General features: G+C 42.4%; 1 protein-coding gene across 8 annotated transcripts in view; it reads left to right on the top strand.

Moving 5' to 3' along the window:
- Positions 1–15673, top strand: part of Rapgef2 (Rap guanine nucleotide exchange factor 2) — a 228872-nt gene that overhangs the window by 199894 nt on the left and 13305 nt on the right. For 7 of the 8 annotated variants that reach the window (XM_031374120.1, XM_031374127.1, XM_031374126.1 and 4 more), the window contains 8 exons: positions 1247–1404; positions 1973–2213; positions 3970–4353; positions 8874–9085; positions 9171–9294; positions 9850–9873; positions 10872–11095; positions 12733–12939. In XM_031374120.1, the coding sequence (XP_031229980.1) occupies positions 1247–1404; positions 1973–2213; positions 3970–4353; positions 8874–9085; positions 9171–9294; positions 9850–9873; positions 10872–11095; positions 12733–12939 (1574 nt within the window). The remainder of the gene's footprint in view (positions 1–1246; positions 1405–1972; positions 2214–3969; positions 4354–8873; positions 9086–9170; positions 9295–9849; positions 9874–10871; positions 11096–12732; positions 12940–15673) is intronic. The other variant, XM_031374122.1, reaches the window with a different exon arrangement.

Genomic DNA, 15673 nt, shown 5'->3' with positions numbered 1-15673 from the left:
ACCCCCAGGAGTTGGTTAGGTCATATATCACATCTCATATTTTTGGCAAAGTCATTTATGTGATTGAAAGATAAAATTCTACTAATGTAAAGGTTTTTATCATGTACAGAGCATTAATATTTCAGGTCTTTATATGCCCAACCGTGCATGTGCATGCTTAAACAAAACTTTGCTTTCTGTCCCAGGCTCCTGTATACGAAGGAGAATTTACACTAAAATTGTCCTATTTGTGATACCCAGTTTATATCCCAATTTTAGTAGAATTCTTTGTTTTGTTTCAAAGTGTTTGTGGAATTAGAATTGTAGATTTTTACATATAATCTAGTTATTCTTTTGTGGTATACTTGTTTTATTGTATGTTTTCTTTTGGAAACACTTGATCTTTCAATCAAGAAATAATCTTATATGTTGTCCAGTTGTGTTTTAAGCATTATACACGAGTGAGGTGTGGTGGTACACATTTGTAATCCTAGCTCAAGGGGCTCTAGAGCTAGCCCCCCCCAACCGTGTAGCAAGATGCTACACAAACACACACGTGGCCACTGAAAAACTTATTATATGCAGAAAGGAGTCTGTAGCCATCAACAATGCTCCTATTTTTATGGAGAATTTAAACATGTGACTATAAACCTTGTGGAGAATTAGAAGTGCATTTGCACTGCCCATCCTTCTGAGCCCGCAGTGTATTCGTGCACACTGTACTCTCATGCTCTGTCACTGAGAGATGAAGTCTGTGGCAAGGTGTCCTCACAGTTGGACTCCACAGTGGTGTGTTCTTCCTCCTAGAAGTATATAAGAAGGACAGTTTGGGTTTCTGTCCCCCTTTCTTTTTCTTCAGTTCCTCATCGTGAAGATCAGATTATGAAGTAGCTGTCTGGGTTGTCGCTGAGCTCTTGGTGCAGTGAACTTGAGTGGATTTTTTTCCCATGTGCCTTGTCTTAGGTTCATTCCCATTCCCTCAGACAGACACAGCAACACATTTCATCTACTGTGTTTTTATACTGAAAAAAAAAAGTGCTGGTTATGGTTATAACTTATTAGAAAGACAGCTTGTAGGGAAACCTACTATATGTTTAAAAGATAGGGGACTGGGCTGAATATGTTTGGCATAATAAGGCTTAACAGTTTTCAACATTTTTACCTTAATTGCAAGTTTAAGTGAACGTGGCTTCTTATTTCATGATCTGTAATGACTTAGAGCCTTTACCTCACTAGGGATTTATTTTTTTAAATCTGCTCTTTTCAGTGATATTGGGATTGGTCAGTCTCAAGATGATAGTATCGTAGGACTGAGGCAGACCAAGCACATCCCAGCTGCCCTGCCTGTCAGTGGAACGCTGTCCTCCAGTAACCCTGACTTGCTACAGTCACACCACCGGATTCTGGACTTCAGCACCACTCCTGGTGAGCACCACAGCCTTCCTGACTTTTCGTGGACCTCTCTCTTTCAGATGGAGTAGGGACATTGTATGCATGTTGGCGGTTGGGCATGAATGGCTATGGTTCACCAAGATTCAGAACAAACCACAAACTCAACACTGGGACTAGTTCTTACAGTATTCTGAAAACCGTTCTAGTGTGGTTTGAGAAAATGAAGAATAATATACTGTATATTTATTACTAAGTTATGCCAAGTAAATAAATTAGGAGGCATATTTTAGGTAAGCTCAGTGGGCTTTTCCTTAATGTAGATTAACTGTAGATGAAAATTTTGATACTCTCATAAATGCATGTATGTGCTCGTTTTGGTATGGTTTTTGCATATTTTGTATGTGCTCGTGTGTGAAACTCTTGCATTTGTCTTTAACAATGCAGTTACTAGTCGGGAAAATGTGGTTTTGCAGGTAGCATGTCACAACTCTGTCAGGGAGGGAGATTTTACCACCCTTTGAGGGGTAGGGGGGTGTTACTTTAGTCACATTGCCATCTATTAACATTTATTCTGCTTCTGTGTGGCTTTTCCCTCCCCTAGACTTGCCAGATCAGGTACTGAGAGTTTTCAAGGCTGACCAGCAAAGCAGGTACATCATGATCAGTAAGGACACCACAGCAAAGGAAGTGGTCATCCAGGCCATCAGAGAGTTCGCTGTTACTGCCACCCCAGAGCAGTACTCCCTCTGTGAGGTCTCAGTCACACCAGAAGGAGTGATCAAACAACGACGACTCCCAGATCAGCTTTCCAAGCTTGCCGACAGAATACAGCTGAGTGGAAGGTACAGTCTGTCTCACCAGAGTTCTTCCTTCTCCAAGCCTGCATCCAAGTCAAAGAGACGTCACCTGTGCTGGCGCTGTTGCTATGTACAGTGGTGAAACTCAAACCCAAGGCCTTGCCAGCCAAGCACTGTCAGGGAAATCAGTCACATGAATAACTTGGGGTTTTTGTTTGTTTGTTTGTTTGTTTTTTGGTTTTTTTTTCCTTCTAGTTTTCTTTTGATTGATTTCTAGGACACATAGAATATGTCATTGTTCTTGAGTTTTACATGGTATGGGTCTAAACCATGACTTTCAAACCTTGTGTTTTCAATTTGTGATTAAAACTCCCTTGCCTTCTGTTATGTCTGTTCCCAGCCCCAACACTAATAATACTTTTTAGGGGGTCAGAAGTTAGACATCCCCTGCGTATATACATTGATAGATCTGTAGTCCTGCAAATCTCTACTGAGTTTCAGCTTTGTGATTCCCATTCATTACTCAGGAGAGTCTGGGTATCAGAGTTCTCACAATGGAGACCATTAGTCTGTACCTGTCAAGGCACAGGCCATTTATTTTCTGTCCTAAATGTCTTTGGAAGTATGTAAAAGACCAGTTACTATGACCCCACTGTGCTTGTGTTCCTAGAGTTTCATGTGGAGAAGGCATCTGCCTGCCAGAAAGGGGGCAGAGAGAAGCTACAAAGCAAATGTAGAGGTCCTATTTTCAGTGAGTTCCTTAAAAGGGTCACAGTAAGGTCCATATTGACCAGCCATTTGGCTTCAGATGCCTGCTTGATGCCCTAGATGAATTTCATGAAAACCTAGATATTTGAAAGTTAAAACCTTGGGGCAGGGGAGATGACTTAGCAGTTAGGAGCACTTGTTGGTCTTGCAGAGGACCTGGGTTCTGTTTCCAGCACCCACATGATAGAATGCAACTGACTCCTGAGAGCACTAGGGGTACATGTGGTACACTCACATGTAAAACAAATCTATAAAATCTGTTTTAAGATCACATAGAGGAAAACAAACTGCATTGGGTCTCCCCACTCCCAATAGTGTGCTCACATGCCCGTGTATGTGTGTGTGTGTGTGTGTGTGTGTGTGTGTGTGAGAGAGAGAGAGAGAGAGAGAGAGAGAGAGAGGAGCGAGAGAGTGATGTGTTTGTATGGCCATATGTTCTGCAGTATGTGGAGGTCAGAAGACAACTTTGTAGGTTCAGATCTCTGAGTTTGCATGACAAATATCTTTGCCCACTGAGCCATCCCGCAAGCTCAGTTATTAAGTCTTGTAGGCATTAAATAAATAAGTAAACTTCATTTGAGCTAGAGTAGACCTAGCAATTGGCAGATTCCCTCTTCACTAGGAAACTGAGCTATGGAGTTGAGTTGATGTTTATTTAATCTGGTAAATAGCTTTCTCCTGTCACCTTTGGCTATGGCAGGGGAGGTGGGAGGAGGGAGAGAGAGGGAAAGAGAGAGAGAGAGAGAGAGAGAGAGAGAAAGAGAGAGAGAGAGAGAGCACTACAAAACTGACACAAAGGAATTTCCTGTGGATTGCTCAGTTCCACTTACCTAGTGGTACTGTGAGCTGGTGACACTGCACTGGTGGCTGGAGCAGTCTCTGTGCTGCCCATGATGGATGAAAAGAACTCTTACATCATTCTCTTAGTCCTCCCCCAACTCCACCTCCATTCAAGGAACTAGCAATGTTCCCTTTAGGAGTCCCACAGGCTTGCTGCTCAGTTTGACATCTGAAGAGTTTCTGTTTCTTTCAGGTATTATCTGAAAAACAACATGGAAACAGAAACGCTTTGCTCAGATGAAGATGCCCAGGAGCTGTTGCGAGAGAGCCAAATCTCACTTCTCCAGCTCAGCACTGTGGAGGTCGCCACGCAGCTCTCCATGAGGAACTTTGAACTCTTCCGAAACATTGAGCCTACTGAATACATAGATGATTTATTTAAACTCAAATCAAAAACCAGCTGTGCCAACCTGAAGAAGTTTGAGGAAGTCATTAACCAGGAAACATTTTGGGTAGCTTCTGAAATCCTTCGAGAAACAAACCAGCTTAAGAGAATGAAGATCATTAAGCATTTCATCAAGATTGCCTTGCACTGTAGGGAATGCAAGAATTTTAACTCCATGTTTGCAATCATCAGGTAAGAGGATCTGTCCTAGGTGAAGCTGACATTACAGATTGATATAATATCAGTGTCAGAACACCATGTAATTATAGAAATATAGTAGTTCATAATTGACTGTGTGTGTGTTATCTGTGTTTGTGTTTGTGTGTGTATGTGTTTTGCTGGTATCTGTACAGCCTCATGTACACTAAGAGTCAACAAAATCTTTCTCATTCAAAATCTTATTTTTTTCTTCAGAGGCTGGTGGGTTGTTGTGATGGTTTGTATATGCTTGGTCCAGGAGTACTATTATTAGGAGGTGTGGCCTTATTGGAGTAGGTGTGTCACTGTGGGTGTGGGCTTTAAGACCCACATCCTAGCTGCCTGGAAGTCAGTATTCTCTGAGCACCCTTCAGATGAAGATGTGGAACTCTCAGCTCCTCCTGCACCATGCCTGCCTGGATGGTGCCTTGTTCTTCGACTTTGATGATAATAGACTGAACCTCTGGACCTGTCAACCAGCCCCAATTAAATGTTGTCCTTAGAACTCTTGCCTTGGTCATGGTGTCTCTCCACAGCAATAAAACCCTAAGATAAAAGTTGGTATCAGGAGTGGGGTAATGCTGTGATAGGTCTGACCATGCTTTTGTTTGGAAGAATGTGGATTTGGGGACTTTGGATTTGGACAGTAGTGGAATACTTTAAGTGGGGTTTAATGGGCTATCCTAGTAGAAATATGGAAAACAGTGGTGGTGAGAGTGATTTGAACTATGCAGACCTGGCCCAAGAGGTTTCAGAAAAAAATTCATATGTGGCATAGAGACTGTTTTTGTGGTATTTTGGTGAAGAATGTAGCTGTTTTTTGCCCTTGTCTGAATAGTCTACCTAAGGCTAAGGTAAAGAGATTTGTGTTAATTGCATTGTCAAAGGGAGTCTCAAAAAACCCAGCAGAGAGTTTATTCTCTTGTTAGGTTTCTTGAAGACCATTTTGAACAAGCATAGTAAGCTTAGAAAGGAAAAATAAAAAATATATGGTTCAAGTATTAAAGGGGCACCAGTAAGTGGAGCTGTGTTCTTGGAGATAGCAGATTAAGGGAGTGGGACTTTGGGGCAAGATTCTACCCAGCTAAATTTAGATACAGTCATGGTTGTATACACCTTTAATCCCAGGAGACAGGCATGCAGATCTCTGAGTTCAAGGTCAATATACAGAGCAAGTTCCAGGACAGCCAAGGTTAGGCAGTGCAGGGTTTGGAAAACAGAAAGCTAGTGATAATGTAATAGAATAAGGGGGCCATGTCCCAACCCCAGCAAGCAGCAGAACTCAGCAGCTTTGGCTACATGGCTCTGGTTTTAGAATGAAAAATAGGAGGGACTACTGGGACAGTTGATGCTGGGTAGCTGTAGCTATGAAATTAGTAGTGATTAAGAAGAGACCGGTATCACTGAGGTGAAATCTTCTAGGAAGTGTTTTCTATGAACACAAAGAAGCTGTGTTCCAGGAATTGCCAAGGTTGTACCTTGTGCTGCAGCTATACTTGGTAATATGTAAGAGCCATACAGGTGGTTCTGGTTTTGAAGGTATGAAGAGGTCATGAAGAGCAGCTGAGGCTTGGCACTGTGAGAGACCAGGGAAGGCCTTTGGTGAAGGTGCAGCCTCAGTTGTAGTTGACAGCCCAGGACTAAAGGGGTCATGCAAACAATTTGAGACTTGACACCATGAAGACAGCCTATGAGAGGCTATTGGTGAAGCCTAGTTGCATTGGAAGACCCCAGTATATTGGAAATGCCAGTACCCTGGGATGATCACCAAGAAAATCAGCGGCAGTGGAGTGGATCAACCTGAGCTTAAAGTGTTTCAGAGGGCAGAGCTGAAGATGTGACCCAGCCCTTTGGAGGAGCCCAAATGATCATGTGTGGATCCCAGACATTGAAACAAGAAGCTGTAGCATTGAAGTTGCCTTGGAGACCCCAAGATTTTCAAGATGCTAGTGCCATGGGCTATCTGCTGAAGAAAGCTGCTAACAGGGAGTGGAACCAGCCCAGGAGAAAGAACTTTATTGCAACCAATAACGATGAAAAAGGAATGGAGATCTCTTTGACATCAGACATGAAGATGCAGAGTGTGGAATGTGCCCAGCTGGTTTCCTGTCTTGCTTTGGGGATTATACTTAAGTGATTGGATGAATCTCAGAAGAGACTTTGAGTATTTAACATTGTTGAGACTGCTATAGGCTATGAGGCTTTGGAAGTTGGACTAAGTGTACTTTTTTATTATGCTTTGGGTAGGTATGTGTTTAAACAAGCCTGTGAGGGCCAGGGAGTAGAATGTGATGGTTTGTATGCTCTTGGCCTGGGGAGTGACACTTTTAGGAGGTGTAGCTTTGTTGGAGTTGGTGTGTCACTGTGGGTTTGGGCTTTAAAACTCTCATCCTAGCTGCCTTCAGATGGAAGCCAGTATTCTGCTAGCAGCCTTCAGATGAAGATGTAGAATTCTCAGCTCCTCCTGCACCATGCCTGCTTGGATGCTGCCATGTTCCCACCTTGATGGCATACAACTGAGAATCCTGTTTCCCAATTGCTGGGATTACACATGTGTGCCACCACGCCCTCCTCTGTTTCGTATACTTAAACTTTCATGATGGCTGGGGAGATGGCTCTGTGGGTAAAGTGCTTATTGTACAAGCTTACAGACCTGAGTTCAGATCCCAAGCACTCACATAAAAGCCAAGCACGGGTACTTTTAATACTTAGCTCAGGGCTGGCGGAGTGCAGACAGGTGAACCCTGGGGATATACTAGGCAGTCAGTCTGGCAGAAATGATGACTTAGGAATATAATGAGAAACTGTCTCCAAAGAAATCCATGGAGAGGGATAGAGGAGGTCCCATATTGACTTCTGCTCTCCATGTGCATACAGACACACCCTACATACAACACATGTGCATGTTCACTTGCACTTAAAATCACAATTTACAAACATATTTAAAAACCTCTCATGAGTCAGAGACAAAGTCTGTATCTATACTTATTTTAATATTCATTTATTCAGTCTTTATTTACTCTGACTTCTGACAAATTATCTGAATTTCTCTGAATACCGTTCATTTTATATGTAAAATAACAATTACCTGCTCCCCCCAAAATAAAGTGGATTGAATGAAATAATAATATGTATGGGATTTCATCAGGCAGCATTATTACAGATATTCAAAGTTAACTTTCTTCTGTTTTAGAAGTGTTAACAGTGGAACCAGGAGCAATGTAAACATCAATATCATTGTTATTAAAGTGAATATGAATCATTTTTGTGTCTGGGGTCTTCATACTCACAGCTAGTATAATTTTTGTGATGGACTATTTATCCAGTCTTTCTTTATTCAAATACTTGTTATGAGCTACATAGTGCTTGCTCTGTGTGTGAGTCTGCTGCTAAAGGGATTGTCATATCGGACTCTGAACTTTAAATCTTATAATTATATTTAAATTAAATAGATTCAAAACTTTAATAGAAGTCAAACATGCTTATTCATCAAAATAGGACCTATTACAGTCAAAGTATGCTTACCAGTAAGAAATAGGTTTGTCTTTTCCAAAAATCTATGTTTCAGGATTCAACTAAGACTTAATATTTTCTGCATCCAGGTGGTTGTAGGAGCATTTTTCCTGCAAAAATTGTTGTCCTTGAAGTAGCAGTAATTGGTTGGTAGAAATCAGGTCAATATAGTAGATAAAGGTCAACTTTTGGACCAATTTGTTCAACTTTGAAAGCAATGTTTATCATGTGGTTGAGTATTATCATGGAGAAGAATCGGGCCCTTTCTGTTGACCATGCTGGATGAAGGCATTGCACATTTTAGTTGGTGTATCTCATGATTGGTTGAACATACTTCTTGGATGTGATAATTTTAGCCAGAATTTAAAAGCTGCAGTGGGTCAGACCAGCAGCAGACTACCTATTGGTGACCATGACCTATTTGGTGCAAGTTTAGTTTGGGAAGTGCTTTTGGGAGTTTTGTCTAGGTCCAGACACAGAGATTACTGACCATCATATTCAATCCTCATCACATGTCACAGTCTGATAAAGAAATAGCTCATTTGTTATTGCAGAAAACAAATAAAACAGAAGGGCCAGCCACACTAAAGGTGCCAGCTACCAAGCCTGGTCATTAGACTTTAATATCTGAACCCACGTGTTAAGAAGGGAGACCTGGCTCCTGGAATGTGTTTCTCAACTTCATATACTTGCTGGGATAACTTCCAACACACACATACTCACATGAATGGATTGATGGATGGATGGATGAATGAATGAATGAACAAATGAGTGAATATTTAAAGTGGTAAGAGAACATAAAAGGAAGTATAATGGTAAATGCTTTGGCTCTTACCCAGTTTTAACTGCCATTTCCTCCCTTGTCCGGATTGGTACAAACTCTTAGGCACTGTATAAATTTCCATGCATGTAAGGCTCATACACATAGGTGTTGCCTTGTGTCTTCCTTTGTTTCAGAAAGCATCATTTAGTCTTATCTCTCTTTTCTGTTACCCCTTCAGTGGCCTAAACCTGGCACCAGTGGCAAGATTACGAACCACCTGGGAAAAACTCCCCAATAAATATGAAAAGCTATTCCAGGACCTACAAGACTTGTTCGATCCTTCCAGAAACATGGCAAAGTACCGCAATGTCCTGAGTGGCCAGAACTTACAGCCTCCTGTCATTCCCCTGTTCCCTGTCATCAAGAAGGACCTCACGTTCCTCCATGAGGGTGAGCGCAGGTGGGCACTGTCTGTTCTGGTGGGAACTCAGAATGGACACTATGTGACTTCTTGTTCCTCCTCTGTTAATCTCAGGAAATGACTCAAAAGTAGATGGGCTGGTCAACTTCGAAAAGCTGAGGATGATCGCAAAGGAAATCCGCCATGTTGGCCGAATGGCCTCCGTCAACATGGACCCCGCCCTTATGTTCAGGACTCGGTGCGTGAGTTGTTGGCCATGGCATGTGTCGGGTAAAAGGGTTAAAGTGAGCTTGCCCATAGTGAAGAGAAGCTGAATAGTTAGATAGGAGTTACATTAGGATGTGCTGAGACAATTGGGCTTTCATGCTTCGGTTTGTGGTGCCATCTCAGTCACACCCAGGGCACATGTGACAGCACTGCCAGCAGCTCGTCCTTCAGACAGTCTTAGTGAATGTGGGGTACAGTGTTTACTTCTTGTTTGTCAGAACACTGAGGTGCAGAGTCAGAGCTTGTAATCGGTAGCACCAGCTAGAGCAGAGTTGTCATAATGTCCATGCACTATGTTCATCTGTTGGTGCGGTAAGCAGTGGTTAGCTCAGTGGAGGGAAGGAACAGAAGTGTAGTCCTTTAAGCCAGAGAGATGTCTGTAGTGGATGCGTGTGAGGTGACTATGCAGTTAATGTCTGTGGGCTTCTAGAACTGCTTGTCCAGAAGTCTGGTCCTTTCTTTCTGAGCTTGTGATCTTTCTGTCTCTTTCTACACCCGTGCTTCAATCTCCGTGGCTCCCTTACAGGAAGAAGAAGTGGCGGAGTCTGGGGTAAGTGGCAGAGCCTTTGCACGCTCAGTTCTTGCTCATCTTGCCATGGCCTTGTTTTCTTACCTACTCTGTTTTCTGAAGCTTTGCTTTTTTTTTTTTCTTAACCCTCTTGCTCTATCAGAATTTCAGATGCAAATTGACTTCAGATTTAATCTGTTGGGGCATTCCTGAAGTCAGGTTCACAAGAGCTGTGAAATAATTGCTATTATTCTGGGGGAAATGTAGACCAGACATCTTTCTTGACTGTCTGAAACATTGTATTGTAATATAATTTGTGTATTTTGAAATGAAAAAGCTTAAGAAGCTGGGAAGGGAAGCATGCTCTTAGAAGGTAGAAATTGTGCAGTTAAATAAACGCTATTGCACAGATGGAGGAGTGGTGTTAGGCACACTAACACCCTTAAAACAAAAGTTTCTACAGCTCAACTAACTTATCATTTTTATTCTGTATGAATCAGCCCCCTTTAAAAACAATTCTTAACAATTCATGTACTAGTTTCCATAATAAATGTTTACATTTGCATGACCTTTATATTAACAGATTTACTGTTTTAAAAACTCACCACATTTGTTCAACCCACTGAGTAGAACATAAGTAATGAACAGTGTAGCTGGGTTTAATGAAATCTGTATAAAATACCCCCATTAAGAAAAGCAAGTTTCGTTTCGTAAATTGTCACTATGATCTCTCAGTATCCTTGCACAAGCTTTTATATGCAATTATGTTTTCTGGCTTCTGTGAGAGAACGGACTTTGAATGCTCTGTGAGATGAAAAGTAGAATTTACTGGTAGGAGCAGAACATAAGGCAAAGATATTTATGTCTTTGTATTATGTATACTTTCTTTTAAACTCTTATTGTGTATTCCCCCGTAGCAGTTTACTTACTGGAGTGGGGCATGGGACTTTTTACGCAGAGTCTTTACACGAGTCTGGCAGTTCTGGTAGATCGGCCTCTACGTGCTCCAGAGGGTTGCAGGTTTGCTTTTCATCTTCCAGGTCGCTGAGTCAGGGCAGTGCAAACGCCACGGTGCTGGACGTTGCTCAGACAGGCGGGCATAAAAAGCGGGTACGCCGTAGTTCCTTCCTCAATGCCAAAAAGCTGTATGAAGACGCCCAGATGGCTCGGAAAGTGAAGCAGTACCTGTCCAACCTGGAGCTGGAGATGGACGAGGAGAGTCTTCAGACGCTGTCACTGCAGTGTGAACCAGCAACCAGCACATGTGAGTGCCTCCCCAAGTCAGCCGCAGACGGTTCAGACGTTCAGATGTGCAATGGTGAGGGTTAGATGGGGGCTCGCAGCAACAAGGCACGCAGTGCAGTGCCCGAGGCTCACTCTCCTTGCGCTTGACTGGGTCTTCGTGTCCAGTTAAGTTAGTGTGGTAAAGGGACATTGAGCTCACACCTCCTTGCTTTGGCTTCATCTGACCCAGCCAGCACCACAAGCAAGGTACAGAGAGGTGATTGTGGCTCCAGTTGGCGTGCCTTTTTTTTCCTCACAGAACTCCCAAAGTTATAGGCAACATGGTTAGGGATCGTGAGATCAGAGAGGTACGGTACTGTGTGTGCTGGCCACTGGGTCTTCCTCAGCTCTCACAACATCTAGCACCTGCCCACTAAAGCAGGGATCCTCCTACACAGTACACCACATCTTAGCCTGATGTATCAGTTCAGATAACTGGCCAGGCTAGGAATCACATACGGTGGTACACATCTGCAGTTCCAACTTCTGAGGAGGCTGAGGTTGGAGGGTCATGTGAACAGGGTTCCAGTTGCCACCCTGAACAACATAGTGACACAAAACTGTTAAAAATGAAAAATAAAAATATGGCCAATCTTTATGCGGAGCACTTTCCTTTATGTCTGTTTCTATAGTAGAAGATTAAGGATTTTGCTTTAAGGACACTTCTATGGGCAAATTTGAATTTCATCATCTTGATAATTTAAATTTGAGATAGATAACTGGAGAAGATCATGTGATTCAGTTGACCCAGGGCATGAGACTGGAAAGATGGCTTAGTGGCTAAGATCACTCACAGCTCTTGCAGGGGATCTGAGTACAATTCCCAGCACACATGGTGGCTCACAATCATCAAGCACTCCCATTCTACAGGATCCAATACCCCTTTGTACACTCAGTGCCCATCTGCACCCATGGCACTGTAAAGGTCCTGTGTGACACGGCTATGAGCGTGCTTCAATGAGCAGCTCGAGTTTCCTAACCTTGGTCTCTGAGTGTGTGGTGTCAGTGAGCTCTGCATGGGAAGCTTCCACGGCACTTACCCTCCACCATACCATTCCCAAGACATGCTTACAGTTCACAGCAGTATCTCAGATGGGGCAACGAGATTCGGATGCCATTTTAAAACAATGCTTGATTTCCCTATTTTGATTTTTAACGTGTTTTTTTAAACATTTATTTATTTATAAAATGTGGATGGTTAATACCACATATGCTATTTCGTACGTGTGGAAGTTAGAGGACAACTTGGTTCTCTCCTCCCATATTTTTCAGGGAACAAGCTCCAGTGGTCACACTTGGCAGCAACATCCTGAGCTATCTTGCCTGCCAGTGTGTTTGTGAGTTTAACATCCATGCACATTGGCCTGTTCTGTTTTTTGTTTTTACCTGGTGCTTAGCAGTTTAACCCTCTTTGAGATCATTCATTCATAAGGCAAACAAATACCCCTGTCCTGAAATACCTCTCATTTTCTGAAGCTAGGGTTTCCCTTCCCTCTGTTCTCGGGGTGGCAGTAGGGGTGGGGGTACATGCTGGTGATCTCTGCAGCCCTGAACTTGCCTCCATATTATGCTGACACCTTAGCTCTATGCTCTGTTTTCACCCTAAACAACTACCAGTGCCCAAGAATCCTGGAGACAAAAAGCCTGTCAAGTCTGAGACCTCCCCAGTGGCTCCACGTGCAGGGCCCCAGCAGAAAGTGCAGCCTCAACAGCCGCTGGCACAGCCACCACCACCGCATAAAGTCAGCCAGGGACTGCAGGTGCCTGCTGTGTCCCTCTACCCTTCACGAAAGAAGGTGCCGGTGAAGGATCTGCCACCTTTTGGTAAGTTTTTGTACATCCTTTTCAGATGGTGTTTGCTGACATCTCTCTCGGGATGGGAAAAAATGTTTATCCTGGATTACTTGGCCTAAGGCATTTTATTTCTCTGTGATTATCTTCTAATAAGACAGCAACTTCACAACTTTAAGCTTCACAACTTTTTGTAAACGATGTTTCTTTTTTTCCTTAGCATCTATTAATTATGCAGTGGGCTTCACTGTTGCACTTGTCATAAACGTAGTACACTGTGATGATAGTGGCCTCTGTCACCTTCTCCTCCTGTCCCTCTTCCCCTCCCATTAACCTCTCCCAACCATCCCCATTCTACTTTAATGCCTCCCCCTTCTCCTGACCTCAAGTAGACTCCGTATAGCTATATTTCAGTGTCTGAATTATTTCACTTAACATGATCTCTAGTGCCATTCATTTTTCTATACAAACAACATAATTGCATTCTTTTGTGTGGCTGAATAATACTCCACTGTGTGTATGTCTGTATTTTCTTTATCCATGGATTGATAGGTGTCTAGGGTGGGTCCAGGGCTCTGCTGTTGTGGAGAGTACAGGGTTAATGTGGATGGCACGGATGGTATAGGTCAGTCATGCTGGTGCTTGTTCAGCCTTGGAGGCACTTCCACACTGATGTCCTAGAGGCTGCTGAGCCTGACCACCTGGGTCTACAAGGTTCTTCTCCAAGCCCATCCTCACTAGCACTTATTGTTTTCTTGATGGTGGTCATTCTGACGAGGGTGAGATGGGATCTCAGTGTAGTTTTGATACCCATTTCTTTTCTGGCTAGGAATATTGGAGAATTTTATGTATTTATTGGCCATTTGCATTTTCTTCATTGAAGAACTATCTATTCATTTTTTAACTGAATTTTTATAGTATTTAATTTCTTGGTTTTTTTAAATATATTCTGAGTATTAATTCCTGTTGAATGACTAATTTGCAAAAGAGTCTTCCAATCTGTAGGAATAGCATGTTATTTAATAGTTAGCTCATCTGTCATGGCAACTTAAGGGGTGACACAGGGGACTGCACGCTTACTGACTTAAACTTTAACAAATACAGAAGTTGACCCCATTCTTATACATCATTTAAGCAGACTTTGTAACTACAAGAAGCTTAGAAAAAATATGTTTAAGGTAAATTATTTGTCTGAAGTGATTTTTGGTTTCTATTATGTGGAGCTAGGGATCAAACCAAAGCACATGCCAGGCATGAGGGTAGATTCCCACTTGATGATCACCAATTCTGTCACTTCGGAGACAGAGGACACAGAGACACAGATAAAGTCTGGACAATAAAGAAATCAAGAATCTTCTTCCCATTAGCATATCCGGCTCATTGGTTCTCTGTGTAAATATACAACAGATTGACTTTCCATACAACTGTTCTTGCTTCTGAACTTATGTAGAAGAAAACAATTAGAACAAAAGGAAAGAAACCTTTAAAGTTGCCAATGAAGTTGGATTTGGAAACTCACTCCCATTTCTCGAATTGGCAGTAGGCAGTGTATCCCACCCGTGTTCTTATTCTGAGTCGACAGAAGACTGTGTCCCACCTGAGTTCTTGTTCCTGAGCTGACAGTAGGCAGTGTGTCCCACCTGCACTCTTGTCTCCTGATCAGTGAGTGTTTCATTTGTGTTTGTAGGAAACAAGAATCTTTACATGACATATTTTCCCTTTCGAACTCTTGTGTTCATCTTATGGCAAACAAACAGAGTGGCACATTTTCCATCACCTGTACTTCAGTCCACATACATTCCTGACTCCTCTGCTGTGTGCTTCTGCCTCCGCCTCTGTGCTGAACTTTGCATATAGAAGACTGTCACTCTTCTTTTTAATCTACAAATACCCATTAGCTATATTTAACGTGAGGTAGGCGTTCCTGAATATAAAGCTGTCTCCCATTTTCTCAAAGAGAATGTCTCTCAAAATATCTTCTAGGTTCATTTGAATTTATGAGCCTTGTAATGTGGATGAAATGTCACCTGTCATCCTGAGATTAAGTTTAATGTATCTAAAGTTGCACTATAAAAAAATACTAATTTAAAGATATTAAGAGGTTTTCCTCCCCCGTTCTGTTTCATGAGATTGTTTGGTCCTAAACAACCCCAGTATCTTGTTCCTTAATAAAGACCGTCACCTGCAAGGTGTGGTCACACACACCTGTAATCCCAGAATCCAGGAGGACTGTGAGTTTGCAGCCTGTCTGGGCTACAGGAGGTCAGTGCCTGCTTGGGAGATGTTGTAACTGTTACAAAAAGTAAATAGATTATGGCTAGAACCACTTCAAAGCACCAAATGTGGCTGCTAATGTATAGCATATTTACTCTGTATACAGTCACTGAGAGATAATGGAAAGTGTGTGTGAGACTGGCCCTGGAAATAGTTTCCTATCAAAACTGTTCATTCATAGGCCGGTGAAATGGCTCAATGTGGAAAGGTGCTTACCACCAAACCTAATAACCTGAGTTATCCCTGGGACCCAATCATGGAAAGAGAGAACCAACTTCAACAAGTTGTCCTCTAATCTCCATCTACATACCACCCCCCCACACACACACACAAAACAAATGGGAGATGGCTTTGTACAGATACTCATTACCAACTCTGATAGGTTCAGTCCTAGAACCTACATGATGGAGGGAAAAGACTCTCTCCAGCAGGTTGTCCTCCACACATGCATGCAACCTGGTATGTACACACACAGTAAGTAAATAATAAATTG

Source organism: Mastomys coucha, unplaced genomic scaffold (assembly GCF_008632895.1).
Source record: "Mastomys coucha isolate ucsf_1 unplaced genomic scaffold, UCSF_Mcou_1 pScaffold16, whole genome shotgun sequence".
NCBI lineage: Eukaryota > Metazoa > Chordata > Mammalia > Rodentia > Muridae > Mastomys > Mastomys coucha.
This window is presented reverse-complemented; position numbering and strand designations above follow the sequence as displayed.